We start from the raw sequence: 25,540 nt of genomic DNA, 5'->3' as shown, positions 1-25,540 counted from the left end.
CTTGAATTTAAAAACATGTAGTTCGGGGCTGGGAAGGTGGCTCAGTGGTAGTGTGCTTGCCTTGCATGTATAAGGCCCTGGGTTTGATTCCTCAGCACCACATAAGCAGAAAAAGCTAGAAGTGGCATTGTTGCTCAAGTGGTAGAGTGCTCTCCTTGAGCTGATAGAGCTGAGGAACGGTGCCCAGGCCCAGAGTTCAGGCCACATGACCAGACCAAAAAAAATTTTTTTTTAAATTTTTGGCCAGGTGCTGGTGACTCACACCTGTAATCCTAGCTATTCAAGAAGCTGAGATCTGATGATTGCCATTTGAAGCCATCCTGGGCAGGCAAGTGTCAGACTCCAATTAATTAAAAAAAAAAAAAAAGCCATAAGTGGAGCTGTGTCTCAAGAGGCAGAATACTAGCCTTGAGAAGGGGGGGAAGTAGAATTTAACAAATATTTATAAACAATATGAAAATTATGCTGAAATGCTCAGATTTTAATTAATATAAGATAATATATAAGATAAATAGATCAATGTCTTTGTAATACATATACAGCCTCTAAGAATACTGAAAAACTGGGCACCGGTGGCTCACACCTGTAATCCTAGCTACTCAGGAGGCTGAGATCTGAGGATTGCGGTTCAAAGCCAGCCCAGGCAGGAAAGTCTGTGAGACTCTTATCTCCAGTAAACCACTCACAAAAACAGAACTAAGGACTGACCAAAAAAAAAAAAAAAAAAGAATGCAGAGATGCTTAATAGAATATTCATAGAATTTTTGTTGTTTCTGATTAAATTTATATTAAATAATTTATATTAAATAATTTGTGTGTGTGTGTGTGGGGGGGGTCGTGTGGCCTGAACTCTGGGTCTGGGCACTGTTCCTCAGCTCTTCAGCTCAAAGCTAGCGCTCTACCACTTGAGCCACGGTGCCATTTCTGCCTTTTTCTGCTTATGTGGTACTGAGGAATCGAACCCAGGGCCTCATGCATGCAATGCAAGCACTCTACCACTGAGCCACCTTTCCAGCCCTGGTAGTATTATCTTTTGATAAAAATATAAATATGTGGCTAAAACTCAAGAATAGGTGGAACAGGATTTCTCCATCAGACTCATTCAACTTATTTCCCACACCACTACTAAACTTGTTTGCTTGATATCCCTTACTTAATCTTTTTCCTTGCATTTCTTTATCTGCTAAATGGCTACAAAGTAGAATCTACCTCACAATGTTGTTTTGACCATTAAATGAGTAAACATAAGTACTTCTGATTATTAGGAATATGTCATCATTTTATCACTTCTTTACTAAAAACCTATCACTTTGTCATTATTTATTTACTAAAGGAGGGCATTCCACTCTTCACTCTTAATCAAAATACCTTCATAGTTTTCCCTTGGTGTTAGTTGTAGGTATTTCCCTTTCAGGGGTGGGGAATCCTTTTTCTGCCAAAGTTCATTTAGATATACATAGCTATGGGCTATACAAAATTGTGAGTATAGGCCTACTGGCCGTAGGCAGGCAAAGAGCATTGCAGGTCATTAAGTGTCTGTCTGGTCAAGTACCAAATGGTGTCGTCGCAGGCTTTATACAGTTCACAGGCAGGAAGTTCCCCAGTATTTACCAAGTCCACAGTAGGCATTCAAAAGTAAGTTACTGAACAAAGGTCCTTTGAGAGAGAAAAACTCTAGAAAAGATTATAAATCACTACGTAAAGTTTAAGTATTAGAACGTCTAAATGAGTATTTACAAACCCTTTGCAAGGGGAACTCGGGCCTTACTCTCTAAGTGAAACTTTATTGGAACACCCATTTTCATTGCTTTTCACTGACGTCACTCGATCACTGACCTCTGACGCAAAGAAGGCGGGATTAGGGAGACAGCTGGACTTCTTCCTCGCTCTGCCTTCCTTGGACTCGCTGGCACAGTACAACTGCCTGGCCCACTGGCTGACTTGGTGTTTCCATTGGTCAATCTTTCCATGGAGGCGGGCGATGACTTGACTCCGCCCACACCACGGGCGTGGCTTCTCAGCCCTTGGGGCCGGGCTGGAGTGTGTTCGGGGTGGGGGGTGGGGGTGGCGCGTCCGCCATCTTGGGTTCCGCGGTAGCGGTGGCTGCGGTGGGGTGCCGCTTCTGGGGAGTGGCTCATCCCTCCCCCTCCCCCCCACCACGGCTCGGTGGCGGCGGCTCCTCCCACTGGGGGGAGGAGGTGGCGAGGTGGAGGTGGCATCTAGGCCATGGCGGCGACTGCTGCTAACCCGGGTGAGGAGACGGCGGGCCGGAGAGCCTTTAAAGGGGGAGGGGCTGGAGGGACTGACAACCGGGGAGACCGCGGGCTGCGCGTCGGCTGCGGGGGCTGCGGGCCCGGGCGGTGGGGGAGGGGCGCCGCCCCGGGCCGTGGTGGGGACCCCGGTGGGCTGGGAAGAGCCGGCGAATGGGACTGGAGGGATTCTTGCCCGGAGTGGAGGCCGGTGTGGCCCGTCTCTCCCGGTCCTGGCGGAGTTCTGGTGTGTCATGTGGTCTTTTAACCTTCTGCCGGCCCGGATTTGGTGATGCTGAGGTAACTAACTAGACCGGGGGGGCTCCGTTTCCCCGCGTTGGGGAACGTCGGAGCGCGGCGCTGTGTGGCCGAGGTGCTGTTTCCAAACAGTTCACACTTTAGGTTTTCATTGAACTCTTCAGACTTGGGATGTGGACTGTGCTTCTCCGGGCAGAACCTCCAACCCCACCCCGCCCCCTCGGGCTACACTTTGAAACTCGCTTTTCCCTTCTCTGGGTGGCCTCCAAGCTGGTGTCTCTGTGAGCGGTGAAGGCCGAGGTTTGGCCGACGCCGGTGGTTTCTCCAGAACTCCAGGTTTAAAATGTTGTTAGACCTCGGTCGAGGCAATTCCTGTTCTTTCAGAAGGACATTTTTCAACGGATATTTTTTTTAAAACCCCTCAAAATCTAGCCATGTCTCAGAGATGAAGTAGGTTATAATGCTGGTCTAGAGAGCAGATCTTCCAAACTCTGGTTCTAGCTTTTTCTCCCACTATGTTACAGTTATTTTTCCCTAGGAATCATTTCATTTTAGAAGACCTAGTTTACCTTGCACACCTTGGCTGTTTTCTTGCAAAATATACTGCATTCTTCATTAAAAAAAAAAATCCCTATCTTGGGACTGGGAATGTGGCTTAATGGTAGAGTGTAGCATGCATGAAGTCCTGGGTTCGATTCCTGTGATTCAAGTGGTAGAGTGCTAGCCAGGACTGGCCAAAAAAAAAAAAAAAATTCGTGTAAAATCTGTATCTTTGATAGCCTTTTAAAAAGTTAATGGAACAGTGGTGTGTGTGTGTGTGTGTGTGTGTGTGTGTGTGTGTGTGTGTGTGTGAAAGAGAGAGAGAAAGAGAGAGAGAGAAAAGGGAGGGAGGGAGGAGAGGAAGACTCCCTGCTGTGCCTACATTTTTTTTTTTGGGGGGGGAATTCATACTTGATTTTCTTATTTGTGAAAGGCAATATTGTGTTTTTTGTTTTTGTTTTGTTTTTGGTTGAGCCACAGTGCCACTTCTGGCTTTTTCTTTTTTTTTTTTAATTTTATTTTATTTGTGAACATACTGTACAGAGGGGTTGCAATTACATGGGCAGGATAATACGTACATTTCTTACCAAGCATTGCAGCCTCCTCCTTTGGTTTACCCTTCACATCCCTTCCCAGCCTCCCCCTTCCCCCCCAACTTCTGGCTTTTTCTGTGTATGTGGTACTGAGGAATTGAACCAAGGGCTTCATGCTGGCTAGGCAAGCATTCTACCACTAAGCCATATTCCCAGCCCAAGGCAGTATTGTAATATACAGGTTTTGGTAGTATAGCTGAATCACTGTGAAATTTATTGTCTTTCCATTATGTTTCTGGGAATAGTGGTATTTTAAGAAGTGGTTAATTTGTCACAAAAGTCAATGTAAGGTTTTTTTAATTGTTTAAAACAATTTTATAATTGTTATCTCTCTTAAGGGAAATAGAGATAAAATTAATGACTAAAAATTCCTTGGAGGAAGCACTGAATGATGGAATAAAGCTACCCAACTAGAGAAATGCTGTTAGGAAAAACCTGACCGTGTAGTAAAATAACCGATCTGAGAACTAGAGAGTAAATAAATTTAAACTGATCACACATTGCAAAATCCTTATATAACCCTAGTGAAATTGCTCTCTTATTAAGAAGTGGCCTGGGTAAACAAGTTTTAATTGGTTTGTCAGAAGCTTTTTTCCAGCTGTGTGGGTGGGGTTGCTTTATTTTGTTTTTAAAATACATTCATGAGAATGACATTCTCTTAAATACATTTCATTATTCAAATCTCTTATTTTTATTTTTATTTATTTACTTTGCCAGCCTGGGGGCTTGAACTCAAGGTCTGTACACTATCTTTGAGCTTCTTTTGCTCAAGGCTAGCCCTCTGCCACTTAAGCCACAGTGCCACTTCCTGCCTTTTCTGTTAATATGGTACTAGGGAATGGAACCCAGGGCTTTGTGCACACTAGGTAAGCAACCTACCACTAAGTCACACTCCCAGCCTTACCTTTAATCTCTAAGCAGAAACTATCATTTTTTAAAATAAGGTGCAGAATCTTTACTAATGAAACATTTGATTTTGTTTTCTGCCCTTTGGCTGCTTGCTTGCTTCTCCAATTTATAGATTTCTTTCTTTCTTTCTCTTTCTTTTTTCTTTTTCCAGTCCTGGCGGCTTGAACTCAGGGCCTGGGCACTGTCTCTGAACCTTGTTGTGCTAAAGGCTAACACTACCACTTGAGCCACAGCGCCACTTCCGTGTTTTTCTGTTTATGTGTTACTGAGGAGTTGAACCCAGGCTTCATGCATGCGAGGCAAGCATTCTTCCACTGAGCCACATTCCCAGCCCCTGAGCTGCTGCTGCTTTTTTTTTTTTTTCTTCATTTTTAATTTTATTGTCAAGATGATGTACAGAGGGGTTACAATTAAATAAGTAAGGTTGTGAGTACGTTTCTTGTTGAACTTGTTATCCCCTCATCCCCTGAACTTCTTTTGCTCAAGGCTAGTACTCTACTACTTGAGTCACACTGCCACTTCTGGCTTTTTCTGTTTATATATGGTACTGAGGAATCAAACCCAGGGCTTCATGCATGGTAGGGAAGCACTCTACCACTAAGCTACATTCCCAGCCTTGTCCTTTAATTCTTTTTTCTTATTAGCAGAAAACTCTTCCTGTGTTATGACAATAATGTAGGTGGAAAATGTAGAAGGCAAAGGAAGGAACACTAGATTTCTGACATTTAGATTAAAGCTGATATTCAGAAAAAAAAACTTCTTAAATGTAATTGTCAGTTATATAAATTACAGTTTTTTGTTTTGTTTTTGTTTTTCCCGGTTGTGGAGCTGAACTCTGGGCCTGGATGTCCCTTAGCTCTTCAGCTCAAAGCTAGTGCTCTACCATTAGAGCCACAGCACCGCTTCTGGCTTTTTATGTGGTGATGAGGAATCGAACCCAGGGCCTCATGCATGCAAGGCAAGCACTCTACCACTGAGCCACTTTCCCAGCCCGTGAATTTCTATTTTCTCATGTCTAAAGGTAATGGGTCAGAATTTTGTTAATTATGTTTTTAAAACTGTGGGCTGAGAAGGCGGCTCAGTGGTAGAGTGCTTGCCTTGCATGCCTGAGGCCCTGGGTTCGATTCCTCAGCACCACATAAGCAAAAAAGAAAAAAGCCGGAAGTGGCGCTGTGGCTCAAGTGGTAGAGCGCTAGTCTTGAGCTGAAGAGCTGAGGGACAGCGCCCAGGCCGAGACAGAGTTAAGGCCCCACAACCGGACCCCCCCCCCAAAAAAAAAAAAAAGAAAATAGAAGTTCAGACAGTGTGACAAGTTGTCAACATTTTTTAATTTTATTTTTATTTTTATTTTTTGTCGGCCGTGGGGCTTGAACTCTGGGCTTGGGCGCTGTCCCTGCACTCTTTAGCTCAAGGCAAGCGCTCTACAGCTTGAGCCACAGAGCCACTTCCTATTTTGTAGTGGTTAATTGGAGATAAGAGTCTCATGGAGTTTCCTGCCCAGGCTGGCTTTGAACCGAGACTCTCAGATCTCAGCCTCCCGAGTAGCTAGGATTACAGGTGTGAGCCACTGGTGCCTGGCCTTCTTTTTTTTTATGATGTTGGGGCTTGAACTAAGCACCTTGTGCTAGGTAGGTACTCTTCTACTCGAGCTGGGTTCCCAGTCATGTTGTGGTTTGTTTGTTTATGAATATATATGTATGTATTTATTTATTTGTCGTTGGTCGTGGGGCTTGAACTCTGGGCCTGGGTTCTGTCCCTCAGCTCTTCAGCAACACTTCCGGTTTTCTGGTGGTTAATTGGAGATAAGAGGCTCACGGACTTTCCTGCCCGGGCTGGTTTTGTTAATAGTCTGGTCGTGGGCCTGAACTCTGCGCCTGGGCGCTGTCCCTCAGCTCTTCAGCTCAAGGCTAGCACTCTACCACTTGAGCCACAGCGCCACTTCCAGCTTTTTTTTTTTCTTCTGCTTATGTGGTGCTGAGGAATCGAACCCAGGGCCTCATGCATGCAAGGCAAGCACTCTACCACTGAGCCACCTTCCCAGCCACTCCCCCCCCCCCCCCCCCCCTCTGGCTTTCAACTGCAATCCTCAGATTTCAGCCTCCTGAGTAGTTAGGATTACAGGCGTGAAACACCAGCACCCAGCTTATATATGTGTTTATTATTTAGTGCTGGTATGGGGACTTGAAGTCAAGGCCTCCCATTCTCAGCTTTCTTGCTCACAGCTTGTATTATACCACTTGAGCTATACCTCTAGTTTAACTGGCTAGTTGGAGATAGAATCTCAAAGATTTTTCTGCCCTTTGATCATTGAAGTCTCACCCTCTTGAGTAGGTAGGATTTACAGGTGTGATACACCAGGACCTGTCAGCATTTTTTCTGTATGGAATCTACTTTTACCCAAGGCTGGCCTTGGGCTATGAGCCTTTTACTTAAGACCTTCTGAGAAGCTGTGATTTAAAAATGTGTTTGCTACTCCTTGAGGAAGGGAATATGTTACCATTATTGCCTGGGGTAACCTCAAACAGTGATCCTTCAGATCTCTGCCTCCTGAGTAGCTGAGATTATACATGTGATCTACCATCCCCAGCCTCAAGGTTGTTTTCTTTTTTGCACTGGTATTGGGGCTTAAGAGTCTCAGGTTGGGGGGGGGGGAAGAGTCTCAGGTTTTTACTTCGTTATTGTTATTATTATTATGTTTAATATAGAATCTCTTTTGGACTTTTATGTTGTTGTTATGCTTGACTTTATTGTATTTTAAAATCTGAGAAACTGTTCTTGTACAAACACCTGAGGCCTCATCTCCCTGCAATTTGAAGGAAGACCTAGTTTGTCACTTAGTCTTTTTGCTCATGGTTGAACCATGCCTCTATCCCCCCCCCTTTTTTTTAAAATATCCTTTTATAAAGACCTTATAAAAAGTAATGAAATACATTTTAATACTGTAACAGTTGAAGTACAATTCATTGGAAGTTCATTTGGAAAGAAACCTTAGTCTGAATATTTTTTTTTTCTTTTTGCCAGTCCTGGGCTTGAACTCAGGGCCTGGGCACTGTCCCTGAGCTTTCTTTGCTCAAGGCTAGCATTCTATCACTTGAGTCACAGCATCACTTCTGGCTTTTTATGTTTGTGTGGTACTGAAGAATCAAACCCAGGACTTCATGCATGTTCAGATTAGTCTTTTGTGTAAGATTTTTTCTTTTTTTGCCAGTCCTGGGACTTTAATTCAGGGCTTGGGCACTGTCCCTGAGCCTCTTTTGCTCAAGGCTAATACTCTACCACTTGAGCCACAGCACCACTTCCGACTTTTTCTGTTTATGTGGTATTGAGGAATTGAACCTAGGGCTTCATGCATGCTAGGCAAACACTACCACTAAGCCACATTCACATTAGTTATACAAGGGCTGGTCTTTTAATATATCTAGACGTGCACTTAATTTGCATTTACATTTAAGTTTTGTTTCCCTCTAACGTGTAAAATTCCTAAGGTCTCATGTCTGCAGGCATGCATATATTTTGTTTCGTTAAGAATAGGGCTGGGAATGTAGCCCAGTGGTAGAGTGCTTGCCTCGCCTGCATGAAGCCCTGGGTTCAATTCCTCAGTACCATATACACAAAAAAAGCCAGAAGTAGCGCTGTGGCTCAAGGGGTAGAGTGCTACCTTGAGTCAAAAAGCAGCTTAGGGACAGTGCCCAAGCCCTGAGTTCAAGCCCCAGAACTGGCAAAAATAAAATAAAATAAAAAATAAAAACAATAGAGAAGAATTTAAGCCAGGCGCCAGTGGCTCATGCCTGTAATCCTAGCTACTCAGAAGGCTGCCATCTGAGGATCTTGGTACAAAGTCAGTCCGGGCAGCAAAGTCTGTGAACTCTTTATCTCCAGTAAGCCCACCAGAAAACCGGAAGTGGCACTGTGGCTCAAGTGGTAGAGTGCTCGCCTTGAACTGAAGAGCTGAGGGGCAGCGTCCAGACCCATGACTGACAAAAAAAAAAAAGAAAAAAAAAGAATAATCCTCTATTATTTCGTTTTCCCCCATTCTCCTCATTATTAACAGCTTTCATGGAATTTCCTTATGCCATTTTAATACATAGCACTATATTTTGAAATTACCAACCATTTTTTCCCTTCTCATCCTCTCATCTTCCTATATATTCCTAAAATTAGAATTTGTATACACATATTCAATAGGATATATGTTATATATAATATGTGTATAGGTAGACAAATACACATGTATATATCCATGAATATGTCTTTTAGGTCTAACTTTCACATATGAGTGAAACTTGCAATATTTGGCTTTTTGAACTTGGCTTATCTTGTTCAATATGTTTCCCAATTCCAACAATTTCATTTTTTTCTATGTTTCTGTAATGTTCCATAATGTTTATAGATATAAAATCCTTACCTATTAATCTGTTTTTGGCATCTTGGCTGATTCCACTGTTTAGCTGTGTTAAACAATGCTGCACTTAGCTGGGCGCTGGTGGCTCATGCCTGTAATCCTAACTACTAAGGAGGATGAGATCTGAGGATCACAATTCATAGCCAACCCAGGGAGGAAAGTCTGTGAGATTCTTTTTTTTTTGTCGGTCGTAGAGCTTGACTCTGGGCCTGGGCACTGTCCCTCAGCTCTTCAGCTTAAGGCGAGCGCTCTACCACTTGAGCTACAGCGCCACTTCCGGTTTTCTGGTGGTTTATTGGAGATAGGAGTCTTAGGGTCTCTCCTGCCCGGGCTGGCTTTGAACCGCGATCCTCAGATCTCAGCCTCCTGAGTAGCTAGGATTACAGGTGTGAGCCACCAGCGCCCGACTTGTGAGATTCTTATCTCCAATAAACCACTAGAAAACTGTAAGTGGCCCTGTGCTCAAGTGGTAGAGCACTAGCCTTGAGCTGGAGAGCTGAGGGAGAGCGCCCAGGCCCAGAGTTCAAGCCCCATGACTGAACAAAACACAAATAAAAAAATCAGTGCTGCACTAAACATTGAGTATGCACATGCCTTTCTTGTACATGGATTTATACTTCTTTGGATATATGCCCAAGAGTGGTATGGTGGGATTATAAAGTAGGACTCTCTCTCTCTGTCTCTGTCTCTTTCTTCTCTCTTCCCCGCCCCATCTTTCCCCACTTCCCCCACTTTTTTTTTGTTGGTTGTGGGGCCTGAACTCTGGGCCTGGGCACTGTCCCTCAGCTCTTTAGCTCAAGGCTAGTGCTCTATCACTTGAGCCACAGTGCCACTTCCGGCTTCTGCTTATGTGGTGCTGAGGAATCTAACCCAGGACCTCATGCATGCAAGGCAAGCACTCTACCACTGAGCCACCTTCCCAGCCCTTTCTTTCTTTCTTTTGGTCCATCATGGGGCTTGAACTCTGGGCCCGGGTGCTGTCCCTGAGCTCTTCAGCTCAAGGCAAGAGCCATAGCACCACTTTGTTTTATTTCATTTACCCATTTATTACTTGGATTATTCGTTCTTTTTGTTGTTGTTGTGTTGGTTGTGGGGCCTGAACTCTGAGATTGGGTGCTGTCTCTGAGTGCTTCATCTCAAGGCTAGTGTAGCCGGGCGCTGGTGGCTCCCGCCTGTAATCCTAGCTACTCAGGAGGCTGAGATGTGTGGGTTGTGGTTCAAAGCCAGCCCAGGCAGGAAAGTCAGTGAAACTCTTTATCTCCAGCTAACCACCAGAAAACTGGAAGTGGTGCTGTAGAGCACTCGCCTTGAGCTGAAGAGCTGAGGGACAACGCTCAGGCCCAGAGTTCAAGCCCCACGACCGACAAAAAAAAAAAAAAAAAAAAAAGGCTAGTGGGCTGGGTGGCTCAGTGGTAGAGTGCTTGCCTTGCATGCATGAGGCCCTGGGTTCGATTCCTCAGCACCATATAAGCAGAAAAAAAAAAAGCTGGAAGTGGTGCTGTGGCTCAAGTGGTAGAGTGCTAGCCTTGGGCTGAAGAGCTGAGGGACAGCACCCAGGCCCAGAGTTCAGGCCCCACGACCGGACCAAAAAAAAAAAAAAAAAAAAGGCTAGTGTTCTACCACTTGAGCCACAGCGCCACTTCTGGCTTTTTCTGCTTATGTGGTTCTGAGGAATCGAACCCAGGGCCTCATGCATGTGAGGCAAGCACTCTACTACTGAGCCACCTTCCTAGCCCCTATTTGTTCTTTTGCTAATCAATTTTTGAGCTTTTTAAATACTTTTTTTTTTTTTTGGGTCCAGTCGTGGGGCCTGAACTCTGGGCCTGGGCACTGTCCCTCAGCTTTTCAGCTCAAGGTTAGTGCACTACCACTTGAGCCACAGCGCCACTTCTGGCTTTTTCTGCTTATGTGGTACAAAGGAATCAAACCCAGGGCCTGATGCATATAAGGCAAGTGCTCTACCACTGAGCCACCTTCCCAGCCCATTGAGCTTTTAAAATACTGTAGATATTAATGCATTATTGGTTGAATAGCTGGTGAAGAATTTTTCCCATTCAGTGGATTAGTTCTGGTTATTGCTTCTTCTTCTTTTTTTTTTTTTTTTTTTGGGTCCGGTCGTGGGACCCGAACTCTGGGCCTGGGCACTGTCCCTCAGCTCTTCAGCTCAAGGCTAGCGCTCTACCACTTTAGCCACAGCGCCACTTCTGGCTTTTTTCTTTTTGCTTATGTGGTGCTGAGGAATCGAACCCAGGGCTTCATGCATGGGAGGTAAGCACTCTACCACTGATCCACCTTCCCAGCCCCATTGCAGAAACTTTTTAATTTGATGTAGTACTATAGGTCATTTCTCTTTTCTTTTCTTTTCTTTTTTCTTTTTTCTTTTTTTCTTTTTTGGTGCTAGTACTGGGGCTTGAACTTAGGACCTGGTCTCTGGCCCCAAGTTTTTTTGCTCAAGGCTGGTCCCCCTCTACTTGAACCAAATCTTTATTTCTGGCTTTTTGCTGGTTAATTGGAGATAAGAGTCTTACGGACTTTAAGTCTGGGTTGGCTTTGAGCCAGAATCCTCAGATCTCAGCCTTCTGAATAGCTAGAACTACAGGCATGAGCTACTGATATCAAATGTTAATTCTTGTTTTTGTGTCTGGGCAATTGAAGTCCTATACAGAAAATAATTTCCAGTGTCGACATCTTTTAGGGTTTTCCCTATTGTTGTTGTTGGTCATGGGGCTTGAACTCTGGGCTTGGGTGCTGTTCCTGTGCCCTTCAGTTCAAGGCAAGTGCTCTACCACTTGAGCCACAGCATCACTTCTGGTAGTTTATTGGAGATAAGAGTTTCAGGGTGGGCTAGGAAGGTGGCTCAGTGGTAGAATACTTGCCTTGCAAGCATGAGGCCCTGGGTTCGATTCCTCAGTACCACATAAGCAGAAAAAGCCAGAAGTGGCGCTGTAGCTCAAGTGGTAGAGTGCTAGCCTTGAGCTGAAGAGCTGAGGGACAGTGTTCAGGCCCAGAGTTCAGGCCCCACAACTGACCATTAAAAAAAAAAAAAAAAGTTTTAGGGACTTTCCTGCCCAGGCTGGCTTCGAACCATGGTCCTCAGATTTCAGCCTCTTGAGTAGCTAGGATTATAGGCATGAGCCATGGGCACCTGGCTTTCCCTGTTTTACTGTGTTAGATTTAAAGTTTCAGTTTTCGAGTTCCTTGATCTATTTGGAATGATTTTTGTACACAGAGAGAAAAACTGGATAATCAGTTTTGCCAGCACCATTTGTTGAAGAGGTTGGGTTTTGTTTGCTTTTCTTTTTTTTTTTTTTAGCTGCTGTGTCAAAATTTAGATGGCTCTGGCTGTATGTTTTATTCCTACAGCCCTGCATTTTGCTTTTTATTTTGGAGATGGAGTCTAATATAAACTTGTCTTCCCAGACTGGCCTCAAACTAAGATCTTCCAGATCTTAGTCTCTTGAGTTACTAGGATTACATGCATGAACCCACTGGAACTTTGTCAGAAAGTATACTTATATTTGTTTTATATAGTGTTTGAATTGTTCAGGAAGCAAGAGTCACTGTATGACATTATTTATTTATTTATGTTGGTTGTGGGCCTGGGCACTGTCCCTCAGCTCTTCAGTTCAAGGCTAGCACTCTACTATGTGAGCCACAGTGCCACTTTTGGTTTTCTGTTGGTTTATTGGAGATTAGAGTCTCACAGACTTTCCAGCCTGGGCTGGCTTTGAATATGGATCCTCAGATCTCAGCCTTCTAAGTAGCTAGGATTACAGGTATGAGCCACTGGCACCCGGCTTTTTTTTTTTTTTTTGGTCAGTCCTGGGGATTGAACTCAGGGCCTCAGCACTATCCCTGAGAGCTTCTTTTGCTCAAGGTTAGCACTCTACCATTTGAACCACAGCGACATTTCTGCCTTTTTCTTTTTGTGGTACTGAGGAATTCAACCCAGAACTTCATGCATGCTAGGCAAGCTCTCTACCGCTAAGCCTCATTCCCAGCCCGACATTTAATAAAATTTTGAATCTGGATGTGGTGGCACATGCCTAATGTTCTAACTCTCAGGAGGCAAAGACAGGAGGATTGGAAGTTTTCAGGGCAGCCTTGGCTCTATAATGAGTGTTTGTCTCAAAAATATTTTTTACAAAAAAATAAGTTGATGTGGAACATAGAACATTTTCTGTTAGATGATTACAATATAAAGATGTAATCAAAGTGTTTAGGACTGACATAGGAATGGAAAAATGTATTAATGTAGAGTAAGCATAGAGAGATAAAATATCTTTAGGTATTTAAGCTATAATTAAGGTGATACTTTCAGGTAAGGGAAGAACAGATATACTATTCAGCAAGCAATTGGTATAATTATCTATAGTTACAGGTTTCTTAGTGATGGGATAATTTTTTGAGAAATGTGCCAGCTGATTTTGTCATTGTGTGATCATTATAAAATATGTTTACACTGTGGTAACAGTGGCTCATGCCTGTAATCCTAGCTAGCCTGTAATCCTCAGGAGGCTGAGATCTGAGGATCACAATTCAAAGCCAGCCTAGGCAGGAAAGTCCTGAGGTTCTTATCTCCAATTAACCACAAAAAAAGTGGAAGTGGCACTGTGGCTCAAGTGGTAGAATGCTTGCCTTGAGCTGAAGAGCTGAGGGGCAGTGCCCATGCCCAGATTTCAAGCCCAATAACTGACCAAAAAAAAATATTCCACATTAAAGATCTATGAATGAGTCTGGTACTGGTGGGTCATGCCTGTAATTCTAGCTACTCAACAGGCTGAGATCTGAGGATCTCTGTTCGAAGTCAGCCTGGGCTGTAAAGTCCGTCAGACTCTTATTTCCCATTAACCACCAAAAAGCAAGAAGTAGAGCTGTGGTTCAAGCCCCAGGACTGGCTCATGCACATGTACACACACAGAAAATTTTTTTTATAAATAACCAAGAGATAAGGGAGCTTTCCCAAGGAAGTCATAAACCCAGGAACTATTTAGGAGTTCAGTAAGTTTAAAATATGAGAAGGAAAAATGTGTATACTTAAAGTAATAGCAAGGAGATATTTGTAGAATACAAAGGATCTCTAATTTCTTTTTTTGGGGGGTCTGGTTGTGGGGCCTGAACTCTGGGCCTGGGCGCTGTCCCTCAGTTCTTCAGCTCAAGGCTAGCGCTCTACCACTTGAGCCACAGCGCCACTTCCGGCTTTTTTCTTTTTGCTTATGTGGTGCTGAGGAATCGAACCCAGGGTCTCAGGCATGCAAGGCAAGTGCTCTACCACTGAGCCACCTTCCCAGCCCGATCTAATTCCTTTTACATACTGATATATTTTACAAATTCACTAGAAAAAAACACATTGTATTAACTATGTTACTATAATGGAGTACCTGAGTCAACTAATACATAAACAAAAAGTCTTAGTTCACAGATTGGAAGGTGCAAAGGCATGCCACCTGCATCTGCTCACTTAATGGTAGTGTATAATGGTTCATTCAGTAGCTAGTGCTCACTTTCAAGTCAGGAAGGTGGAAGTGAGAGAGAGACAGGATAAAGGAAATTAATGGAAAAGATCCTCATTGGGTATGCTCTCAGTGAGGTAGGCCCTTCCACTAGCCTTGACCTTCCAAATTCTACAGCACTTACAGATCAAGATTTTAACAAGTGGACTCTTAGAGGACATTAAAACAATTGAATGATATCCAAACCATAACACATTTTTCAATATAAAAATGTTAAAAATATGAAGTCAACTCCAATATCAGTTGACTTTAAAGAATCTAAAAAAGAAATACAAATAAAAACAAATAATTTTTTTTTTCCGTGTAAGATGTAGTAAGAATAGTAGAAATAGTCAAGTGCAGTGGTTTATGCTTGTCATCCCTGGTACTTTGGAGACAGAGATTGGAAGGATCATAGTTCAAGGTCAGTCTGAGCAAAGTTAGAAAGACTCCATCTCAATAAGAAGGTTGGGCATGGTGTTTCTTGTCTGTAATCTCAGTTATGCAGGAGGCATAGATGGGAGGATCATAGTCTGAAGCTAGCCCTGGGCAAAAATTGAGAAATCCTCTTGGAAAAATAAGTAAAAACACACTGAGTCATGATCAAATGGAAGAGTATTTGCCTAGCATGTGCAAGGTCCTGACTTCAAACCAGAATCATTAAAAAAAAAGTAAAAAAAAAAAAGAACTTCCTTACTCTTTGTTAGCATGGATAGGATGCTCTAGATTCATTTTTGCATATTCCCTAGCCATAGAACCAGTCATTTCTCTGAGGAGCACTGGTTTCTTCATTAAAGGACATTATATTATAAGGGATATAATCAACCAATACCAGGCAGGACATAGTCCTTGTTTACTGGACAGATATCTTCTCTGGTGACAGAAGAAGGGCATGCACATGTGTATGCACAATATGTATTCAGAATCAAATTACAACTTCTGTTTCTTCTTCCATATTTGCTTTACAAATATGGAATATTGACGATCGTGGGGCTTGAACTCTGGGTCTGAGTGCTGTCCCTCAGCTATTCAGCTCAAGGCAAGCACTCTACCACTTGAGCCATAGCACCACTTCTGGCTTTCTGAGTGGTTTATTGGAGATAAGAGTCTCACGGAGTTTCTTGCCTGGACTGGCTTTGAACTGTGATCCTCATATCTCAGCCTCCTGAGTAGCTAGGATTACAGGCTTGAGCCACCAGCGCCTGGCTTAACAAGTTCTGTTATATCCTGTTAGTGGGAGTGTATTTCAGCAGCACTTTGGGAATGTAATTTTTGTACTATCCATCAAAAATTTAGGGAATTCCCCCTGCTCTCCATACTGGAGTTAGAGTTTGGCCTCACACCTGCTAGGCAGATGCTCTACCACGGAACCACAGTTCCAGCTCTATCAAAAATTTAATTGCTGGCCGGGCGCCGGTGGCTCACGCCTGTAATCCTAGCTACTCAGGAGGCTGAGATCTGAGAATCGCGGTTCAAAGCCAGCCCGGGCAGGAAAGACCGTGAGACTCCTATCTCCAATAAACCACTAGAAAACCGGAAGTGGCGCTGTAGCTCAAGTGGTAGAGCGCTCGCCTTGAGCTGAAGAGCTGAGGGACAGCGCCCAAGCCCAGAGTTCAAGCCCCATGACCGACAAAAATACAAAAAAAAAAACAAAAAAAATTTAATTGCTGTCTGGGAATGTAACTCAGTGGTAGCAAGCAATGTAGCTAGGATTACAGGTGTGAGCCACCAGCGCCTGACATATGCAAATATTCTTAGAGCATTATTTATAATAGTAAAAACTTAGAGGAACAACCTAAATGTCATTCAGTTGAGGACTGGTTGAATAAAATATGGTACAATGAGGGCCTGTAGTGTTAGAACAGAGAACATAGTGGAAGCAGGCCGGAATTGCTGCCAGAGCCAAGACTGCTAGCAATAATGTCAGCTTTCTTGACAGTGTGAAAAAGCAGGGTGGCTCTGTTAAGAGATATTGAGCTGGGGCTGGGAAGGTGGCTCAGTGGTACAGCGCTTGCCTTGCATGCCTGAGGCCCTGGGTTCGATTCCTCAGCACCACATAAGCAAAAAGAAAAAAGCCGGAAGTGGCGCTGTGGCTCAAGTGGTAGAGCACTAGCCTTGAGCTGAAGAGCTGAGGGACAGTGCCCAGGCCCAGAGTTCAGGCCCCACGACCGGACCCAAAAAATAAAAAAAGAGAGATAGTGAGCTTTTTGCTGCTACCTACAAGAAGAGGCACACAGAGATCACACAGTAGAAATAGAAAAAGGCAGATAAGGAACCAAAGTGTTTTTGTGGTTTGTGTCCTCTTGCCTTGGCCTTTGCCTGTATGCCTGGAGTCAGTCACACTCATGCTTCTTGTATTGCTCACAGGTAGCACTGATGGCATTTCCTTTGCCCTGAGTCTTCAAGGGCTCTCCTCTTTGTTTCTTTCCTTTCTAGGAGTGGGGGGGAAGGAAAGGAGAGAGGAGGGGGAGAGTAGAGAGAGAGAGAGAGAGAGAGAATTATTTATTTTGCCAGTTCTGGGGCTTGAACTTAGGGCCTGGGCACTGTCTCTGAGCTGCTTTTTGCTCAAGGCTAGCACTGTACCACTTGAGTCACAGCGTTACTTCTGGCTTTTTCTCTGTATGTGGTACTGAGGAATGGAACCCAGGATTTCATGTATGCTAGGCACTCTACCACTAAGCCACATTCCCACCCTCCCCCTTTTTTTGTTTTTAATAATTCCTGTGAGAGCACATCCCAATGTAAATGTTATAATTAAAAATACATTTATGCATGAAACATTTATGTAATGTGAAGTCATATAAATAAAGTATATATGATCACTTCTCAGCCTTTGGCTAAGATCAAGTGTAGTATCTGTTCTTACTGATTTACTATTTGATTCGTCCTCTAAGGCTAATGTGGATAATATGGAGCAGGGAGATGGAATAATAACTTGTCTCCATACATGGACCTGATATTGTAACACATTCAGGAATGATGCACTGTATCCTAGAAAAAAAAAGTGTGTGATTTCAAGTGTGTGTAAATAGATAATCATGATGTATATTTTTATGAAAAATGCAAGTTGCTAATCAAGGTTCCATTTTTACTGAGAAAAGATGTGCTGTTTTTGGTTACAAGCTCAAGTGATGTGAATATAAACTGAGGAAAGCACTAGAGATCCAGATGTACGCAGGTGATAGCATTATTTACTCCTAGGGGATTGAACTGAGTGGGAAGGAAGGAAGAATAGTAAAAGGGCAGGAAAAAGAGACATAATAAGGGCCTTTCTGTTTTATTCTTTTGGAACTTTAATATTGAAATTTAGGTGTTTTTACTCTCCAGTTCTTCTAATTCTTTTTTTTTTTTAGATTTCAGCATTTTATATCTTTATTATTAAAAATAATATTTTAAACTTAATATTGAAATGCTCGTTTCTATGTCAGAGCATCCATCAGACCTTGTTTAAAGTATTTCCTATCCTGTGCCATTATACCATCCTATGGAAACCTTTTTTGACATGAGTGTATTAAAACAAGGGTAAGGAAATAAAACTGAACTTTCGCAATACTTACATAGTCTTACATTGGCTCTTGGAAAAAAGTTGTAAAAAGTATATTCTTTTCAATTTTTAATAAACCAGAAGATGCAATTATTCACATCCTTTGGGTTTCAGCCTCTTATAGATTGTCTCATAGAAAGAGCTCCCAATTCTGATACTATTAAACAATAAATATTTTTTCACAAGAAAAAATGGGCCAGAGTTTGCTTACAAGAATACAGATAGCAGAGTAGGGGGGTACAGACTCCCAAGATGTGATCGATGGTCTCTATGTGTCTATATCCTGGACATATTGTGCCTATGTTTGCCAGATTAGATAATGGCTCTTGGCTCTCCCAACTCTTAATAAGTTCTGGTCCTAAGGTCCACAATGAATCAACAAAAATGAATCCCAGCTGGGCATACTGTTTAATTCTTAAAAGGTAGAAATATTTATTGCTTGCATGAAATATATAAACCAACTTGTAAATGTGTTCAGTTTCACTTCTACTATGTTACTGTTATAAGACTAAAGTGAATGCTACTCTGGTATGTTGCCACATGCCTATAATCTTAGTACTGTAGAGGCTGAGTCAGAAGGATTGCAGGTTCAAGGCCAACCTTGGCTACATAGAAGACCCTGTTTCAAAAAAAAAAAAGCTACAGAATACAGTGTTCATATGAAGTTGGAAAAATGAGGTATGAGAAAATCTTTTGCTAATGTAAGAATTCAAGAAGAGTACTGTATGTGAATATTTGAGTCTTCTAATAAATCAAGATTTTTTTAAATTTAAATTTTTATTTTTTGTGAACATACTGTACAGAGGGGTTACAATTACATGGGCAAGATAATGAGTACATTTCTTATCAAGCATTGCAGCCTCCTCCTTTGTTTACCCTTCACATCCCTTCCCAGCCTCCCCATAAATCAAGATTTTTATTTATATATTGAACCTTTTTTTTAACCAACTTGATATTGGTGATAATTTTTTTTTTTCCTTTTCTGAAAGAAATGGCATCAGATGTACCATCATTGGGATCCACTATTGCCTCTGGAAACCCTGGGCCTGGGATTCAAGGTGGAGGAACCATTGTCCAGAGGGCTATTAAAAGGCGACAAGGGTGAGTTTGAATATAGTGTCTTGAATGTCTCTTCTTATAAACTGTCTGATTTAGTTAGTTGCTCAGTCTCCATGACTACTTCTGACTCTTTTTTTTTGGTCGGTCTTGGGGCTTGAACTCTGGGCCTGGGCGCTGTCCCTCAGCTCTTCAGCTCAAGGCGAGCACTCTACCACTTGAGTTACAGCACCACTTCCAGTTTTCTGGTGGTTTATTGGAGATAGGAGTCTCATGGTCTCTCCTGCCCGGGCTGGTTTTGAACCGCGATCCTCAGATCTCAGCCTCCCGAGTAGCTAGGATTATAGGCGTGAGCCACCAGTGCCTGGCTCTTTTTTTCTTTTGCCAGTCATGGGGCTTAAATTTAGGGCCTGGGCACTGTCCCTGAGTTTCTTTTGCTCAAGGCTAGCACTCTACCACTTGAACTACAATGCCACTTCCGGCTTTTTCTGTGATTTAATTGGAGATAAATCTCACAGACTTTCCTGCTCTGGCTGGCTTCAAACTGTGATCCTCAGATCTCAGCCTCCACAGTAGCTAGGATTACAGGTGTAAGCCACTGACACCCAGATACGGTTTTCTTTTTTGTTGTTGTTTTTGTCTTGTCTTTCTTGTTGTTTTGTTTTTCAATTTAAATTTTGTGCTGATCTGGGAGTTTGAACTCAGAGCCTGGGCACTGACCCAGAGCTTTTTTACTCAAGGCTAGACTCTACCACTTGAGCCACAACTCTACTTCTGTCTTTTTTTGGTGGTTAATTATAGATAAAAGTAGAATGAACCTTCCTGTCCAGGCTGGCTTTGAACCATAATCCTTAGATTTGAGCCTCCTGAGAAGCTAGGATTATAGGTGTGAGCCAGCACCTGGATTTATCTTTCTTTTTATTTGAGACAGGGTCTCTGTGTGTGTCTAGGCTGGCCTGAAACCCACAGTCCTCCTGCTTCCACCTCCCAAGTGAGGCTTTATTTTAAAAAATTATGTAACTTGGGGCTGGGAAGGTGGCTTAGTGGTAGAGTGCTGGTCTAGCATACATGAAGCCCTGGGTTCAATTCCTTAGTACCACATAAAAAATAAATAAAAGAAGTCAAATTAAAAGGGAAAAACTTGGGGCTGGGAAGATGGCTCAGCATTACAATCAACCTTTCTAGTGTATTTATTTTCTGTAGTTTTAAACCATAATCTTTTTGAATAGTTAACAAATCTTTGCATCTTACTACATCAAATAGCCTCTTTTTGGTATTGTTTTATATTCTATGTAAGTTTTAAATATTTGCACAGAAGTATGAACGTAACTCCTTTTCAGAACACTTAAGTTGTTTTGAAGGTTTTGTTTTTATGTGTATTGCTGCAGTGAACTTCTTTTTTTTGGGGGGGGGGGTTGGTCATGGGGCTTGAATTCTGGGCTTGGGCTCTGTCCCGGTACTCTTCAGCTCAAGGTGAGTACTCTACTACTTGAGCCACAGAGCCACTTCTGGTTTTCTAGTGGTTTATTGGAGATAAGAGTCTATTTATTTATTTATTTATTTAGTGCTTGTTTTGGGGCTTGAACTCAGGGCCTAGGTGCCATCCCTGAGCATTTTGCTCAAGGCTGGCATTCTACCACCTGAGCTATATCTCCACTTATGGCTTTTTGATGGCTAATTCGAGATCAGAGACTCATGGACTTTCCTACCCAGGCTGGCTTTGAACGGAGATCCTCAGTCCTCAGCCTCCTGAATAGCTAGGATCACAGGCGTGAGCCACCAGCGCCAGGCTCATATTATTTCTTTAGGACTCTTATGAATAGAATTATAAGGTGGATTAGAATTTTGATAAATGATCAAGGACATCCTGAAAGAGGAAGAGGAACAAATATTTTTAGGATTGATATCACATACTTCATCGGTAACCCATGTAGAGACTTATCCTACCAAATTATCCCACTGGTAGAGATGCTAAAAGTAATTACTGGATTAAGGTGAATACAAACATACTAGGAGATTGGCCTCCCCTGTTACCTGTAATCTTTACTAATCCCCTGAAATGAAAGTTATCTCTCCTTTCATTGAACATCCATAGCATGTTATGTCCCTCACATGACATTTTCCCATTCTCACCTGTATTTTCTTTGTATTTGTCTTAAGCAGAAACCACATTGAGAGCAAAGATTTTTTCCCCCTCATCTAAAATGGCATCTTGAGTGTACTAACGGTTATGTGTTTAAACTAACAAGCTTCTTGGTCTAGGCCATTCTCATGTCATGTTAACTGCTTTAAAAGATTTCAAGCTGTACCAGTGTGTTCATGCCTATAATCCTAGCTACTCAGGAAGCTGAGATCTGAGGATCAAGGTTCAGAGCCAGCCGGGGCAGGAAAGTCCATGAGTCTCTGATCTCGAATTAGCCATCAAAAAGCCTTAAGTGGAGATAATAGCTCAGGTGATAGAATGCCAGCCTTGAGCAAAATACACAGGGATGGCACCTAGGCCCTGAGTTCAAGCCCCAGAACAACCACTAAATAAATAAATAAATAAATATAAAAATAGTTATAAAAAACTGGTAACATACATAAACTATTGAACTAAAAAGTTGTATATTTTAGTTTAGCAGTGATAAAGCACTTGTCTTGCATACACAAGGCTCTATCTTTGATTCTCAGCACTACATTAAGTAGTGATCTGAAGTCCGGTGCCCGTGCCTCACACATGTAATCCTAGCTACTCAGGAGGCAGAGATCTGAAGATGGCAGTTTCAAGCCAGCCTGGGCAGAAAAGTCCCATGAGACTCTTATCTTCAATTAACCACTCAAAAGCTGGAAGTGGCACTGTGGCTTAAAGTAGTAGAGCACTAACCTTGAGCAAATGAGCTCAGGGACAGTACCCAGGTCCTCAGTTCAATCCCCACAACCAACAAAATAAAAATAGACCTGAATCATTCTCTTTTTTTTTCCTTATTGTTTTTGAGTACATTCCTATTCCTTCTGTAGTAGTTATATTTGGATGCAGATCTTTGGTTGGAGGTGGGCTGCTACCCCAGGAAGTATAGTGATAGTGAGTAGTCTTTTCCTATTGCCCATTTTTTTTTCCTTTTTTTTTTTTTTTTTTAACAAGGTCTTATGATGTATCCTTGGCTGGCCTCACGCTCATAATTCTTCTGGTCAGTCTTCCAAGTGCTGATAGTATAAGAATATGCCATCAGGGGCTGGGAAGATGGCTCAGTGGTAGAGCGCTTGCCTTGCATGCCTCTGAGGCCCTGGGTTCGATTCCTCAGCACCACATAAGCAAAAAGAAAAAAGCCGGAAGTGGCGCTGTGGCTCAAATGGTAGAGTGTTAGCCTTGAGATGAAGAGCTGAGGGACAGTGCCCAGGCCCAGAGTTCAGGCCCCACTACCGGACTCAAAAAACAAAGAAAAAAAAGAATATGCCATCAGGCCTGGTTTTATTCCCCTACTTCTTTTCCATTTTGATGTTATAGAGAAGAGGTAATATAGATTTGATTAACTTCAGCTCTCTTCCTCTTTTCTTTTTATTTTGGTGAGTATAAGGAAGCTTGTGTTAAGAAATTTCAGTTTCTTGGGCTGGGAAGGTGGCTTGGTGGTAGAGTGCTTGCCTTGCATGCATGAGGCCCTGGGTTCGATTCCTGAACACCACATAAGCAGAAAAAGCTGGAAGTGGCGCTGTGGCTCAAGTGGTAGAGTGCTAGCCTTGACCTGAAGAGCTGAGGGATAGCACCCAGGCCCAGAGTTCAGGCCCCACAACCGGTAAAAACAAAACAAAACAAAGAAATTTCAGTTTCTTAGTATTCTGCATTTTCAGTAGGCTTACCATTATTTATTGGCTTTCCCCAGGCTGGATTTTGATGATGATGGAGAAGGGAACAGTAAATTTTTGAGGTAAGAGTTTGAAATTTTTTGAGACTTTTAATATTGAAAATTAGCTATTGATCTTTGTAGTTCTTTGTAATATTTTTGTTTTTAGGCCTAAGAAGAGTGCTTCATCCTAAACCTGTATATTTTCATATTATATCCCAGTTTTCAGGCATTCTATGAATGATTTCATAGATAAGATCTCAGTGAAGAGAGGACAGAGAGTTTATAAGATTCTCTGGATATCAATAACGTGTATTTCTCACAGTTCTGTGGACTGATTGCATGGTTATTCTGCTGATCTTGCCCAGACTTGTTCATAAGGCAGATTTGGTCAGCTAGGTTCAATTCAGCTATAATGGTTGTGTTTGTAGTCTTGTCCTTAAGAAGGCAAGTCTGCCGGGTGGTGGTGGCTCACACCTGTAATCCTAGCTACTCAAGAGGCTGAGATCTGAGGATCACAGTTCAAAGCAAGTCTGGGCAGCAAAGTCCATGAGACTATTATCTCTAATTAACCACCAGAAAACTGGAAGTGGCGCTGTGGCTGAAGTGGAAGAGTGCTTGCTTTGAGCTGAAGAGCTCAGGGACAGCGCCTAGGTCCAGAGTTGAAGTGCCATGACCAGCAGGAAAAAAAAAAAAAAAAAAAAAGAATCTTCTGGAGCATTAAAACTGGATTTTAAAATACATTTTTAAAGGGTTCTTTCGGGGCTGGGAAGGTAGCTCAGTGGTAGAGTGCTTGCCTCGCATGCAAGAGGTCCTGGGTTTGATTCTTCAGCACCACATAAGCAGAAAAATCCAGAAGTGGAGCTATGGCTCAAATGGTAGAGTGCGAGTCTTGAGCTGAAGAGCTGAGGGACAGCGCCCAGGCCCAGAGTTCAGGCCCCACGACTGACAATAAAAAAAAAAATAAATAAATAAAATAAAATAAAGGGTTCTTCCAGAAAGTTGGGATATTCTTACTGAATACCCAATGTTTTGCTCGTTTTTATGTGAAAAAGAAATAAAACTCAAAGAAAGGACAATAACTTTGACTGCAGTCTTCCTTCATTTTTCTTTCTGAATTTGAAAATATTACCCATGTAGTTTGAATATTGCTAAATAGATGCTTGATAAGTAAATAAAGGAGCCCTTTTAAAAAATATTATTTGGAGTGGGGTGCCGGTGGCTCAAGCCTGGTAATCCTAGCTACTCAGGACGCTGAGATCTGAGTATCACAGTTCCAGGCCAGCCCGGGCAGGAAAGTCCATGAGACTTATCTCCAATAAACCACTGGAAAACCAGAAGTGGTGCTGTGGCTCAAGCGGTAGAGCACTTGCCTTAAGCTGAAGAACGCAGGGACAGCACCCAAGCCCAGAGTTCAAGCCCCATGACTGACAAAAAAAAAAAAAAAAAAAATTGGTTATTTGGCTACCAAAGTTTCATTTAATAATTTTATTTATTTATTTATTTATTTTTGGTTGGTTGTGGGGCTTGAACTCTGGTCCTGGGTGCTATCCCTCAGCTCTTCAGCTCAAGGCTAGCACTCTACTACTTGGGCCACTGTGCCACTTCTGGTTTTCTGGTGGTTTATTGGAGAAAAGATTCTTATGGACTTGCCTGCCCAGATTGACTTTGAACCATAATCCTCAGACCTCAGCTTCATGTACCATAATCCTCAGACCTCAGCTTCCTCTTGAGTAGCTAGGATTACAGGTGTGAACCACTGGTGCCTGGCTTCATTGCTTTATTAATTACAATTTTATTTAAGTTTTGAGCAGTACTGGAGTCTCATGCTTGTATAGGACAATGATAAATGACAAGAGAAACAGACTGCTACTTAATGAGGGTCAGTATAGAGACAGCTTTAGATTGAGGATCAGAGAAGTCTCTGGGGAGCACACATTCCATCTGAGACTGTAATGTTGTTAAGTAGCCGAAATGGGATGACTGGTTTGGGTAGAATAGGCAGGTAGAAATTCTTTTTTTTTTTTTTTTTAATAGAACATTCATTGATCTTTATTTGATTTGACAAAAAATCTGCATTATTAAAAGACGGGTAACAAAATCTGAGCTTCTATGAATCTTACATTAGGTTCTACAGTATTATGTAAGAACTAATAACTGACAGACAGACATTATCACAGGCAGATGCTCCTGCCAAGGGGGAACTTGGGGACTTGATCTGCAGGTGAGGTACAGGGTGTGCAGTGCAATGAGCAAAACCCTAAAGAAAATGCAAGTCATTAGGCAGGTAGAAATTCTGCCACATGGTATAAATATAGGAACTTTGAGGATTTTATACTAAGTAAGATAAGTCAGTCACAAAAAGGCAGATATTGCTGGGCACTTGTAGCTCATGCTTAGCTACTCAGGAGATCTGAGATCTGACCATTGATATTTGAGGCCAGCCCTGGCAGGAAAGTCCATGAGAATCTTATCTCTAATTAATAAGGAAGTTGGAAGTGGGGCTGTGGTTCAAAGTGGTAGAGCACTAGCCTTGAGCACATAAACTCAGGGACAGTGCCCAGGTCCTGAGTTCAAGACTCAGGACTGGAAAAAAAAAAGACAAGTATTACATGGTAAGCTTATATGAGGTATTATGTGAGTAATTAAATTCATAGCCACAGAAAGTAGAATGGT

The 25,540-nt window shown here is 42.5% G+C and overlaps 1 protein-coding gene and 1 pseudogene across 6 annotated transcripts in view; both read left to right on the top strand.

The window, feature by feature from the left end:
- The first annotated feature begins 2,154 nt into the window (after window positions 1-2,154).
- LOC138821503 (aryl hydrocarbon receptor nuclear translocator) overlaps window positions 2,155-25,540 on the top strand; it is a 63,277-nt gene continuing 39,891 nt past the window's right edge. For 5 of the 6 annotated variants that reach the window (XM_070013809.1, XM_070013808.1, XM_070013810.1 and 2 more), the window contains exons 1-3: window positions 2,155-2,251; window positions 18,977-19,088; window positions 22,904-22,948. In XM_070013809.1, the coding sequence (XP_069869910.1) occupies window positions 2,227-2,251; window positions 18,977-19,088; window positions 22,904-22,948 (182 nt within the window). In that variant the 5' untranslated portion in view covers window positions 2,155-2,226. Of the gene's footprint in view, window positions 2,252-2,478; window positions 2,550-18,976; window positions 19,089-22,903; window positions 22,949-25,540 lie in introns of those variants that run through there. The other variant, XM_070013807.1, reaches the window with a different exon arrangement.
- On the top strand, window positions 17,262-17,433 carry LOC138821644 (U2 spliceosomal RNA; annotated as a pseudogene).

This window comes from Dipodomys merriami, unplaced genomic scaffold (assembly GCF_024711535.1).
Source record: "Dipodomys merriami isolate MVZ:Mamm:240054 unplaced genomic scaffold, mDipMer1.0.p SCAF_92, whole genome shotgun sequence".
NCBI lineage: Eukaryota > Metazoa > Chordata > Mammalia > Rodentia > Heteromyidae > Dipodomys > Dipodomys merriami.
The sequence above is the reverse complement of the archived record's forward strand: the minus strand, read 5'-3'. Positions and strand labels throughout refer to the sequence as shown.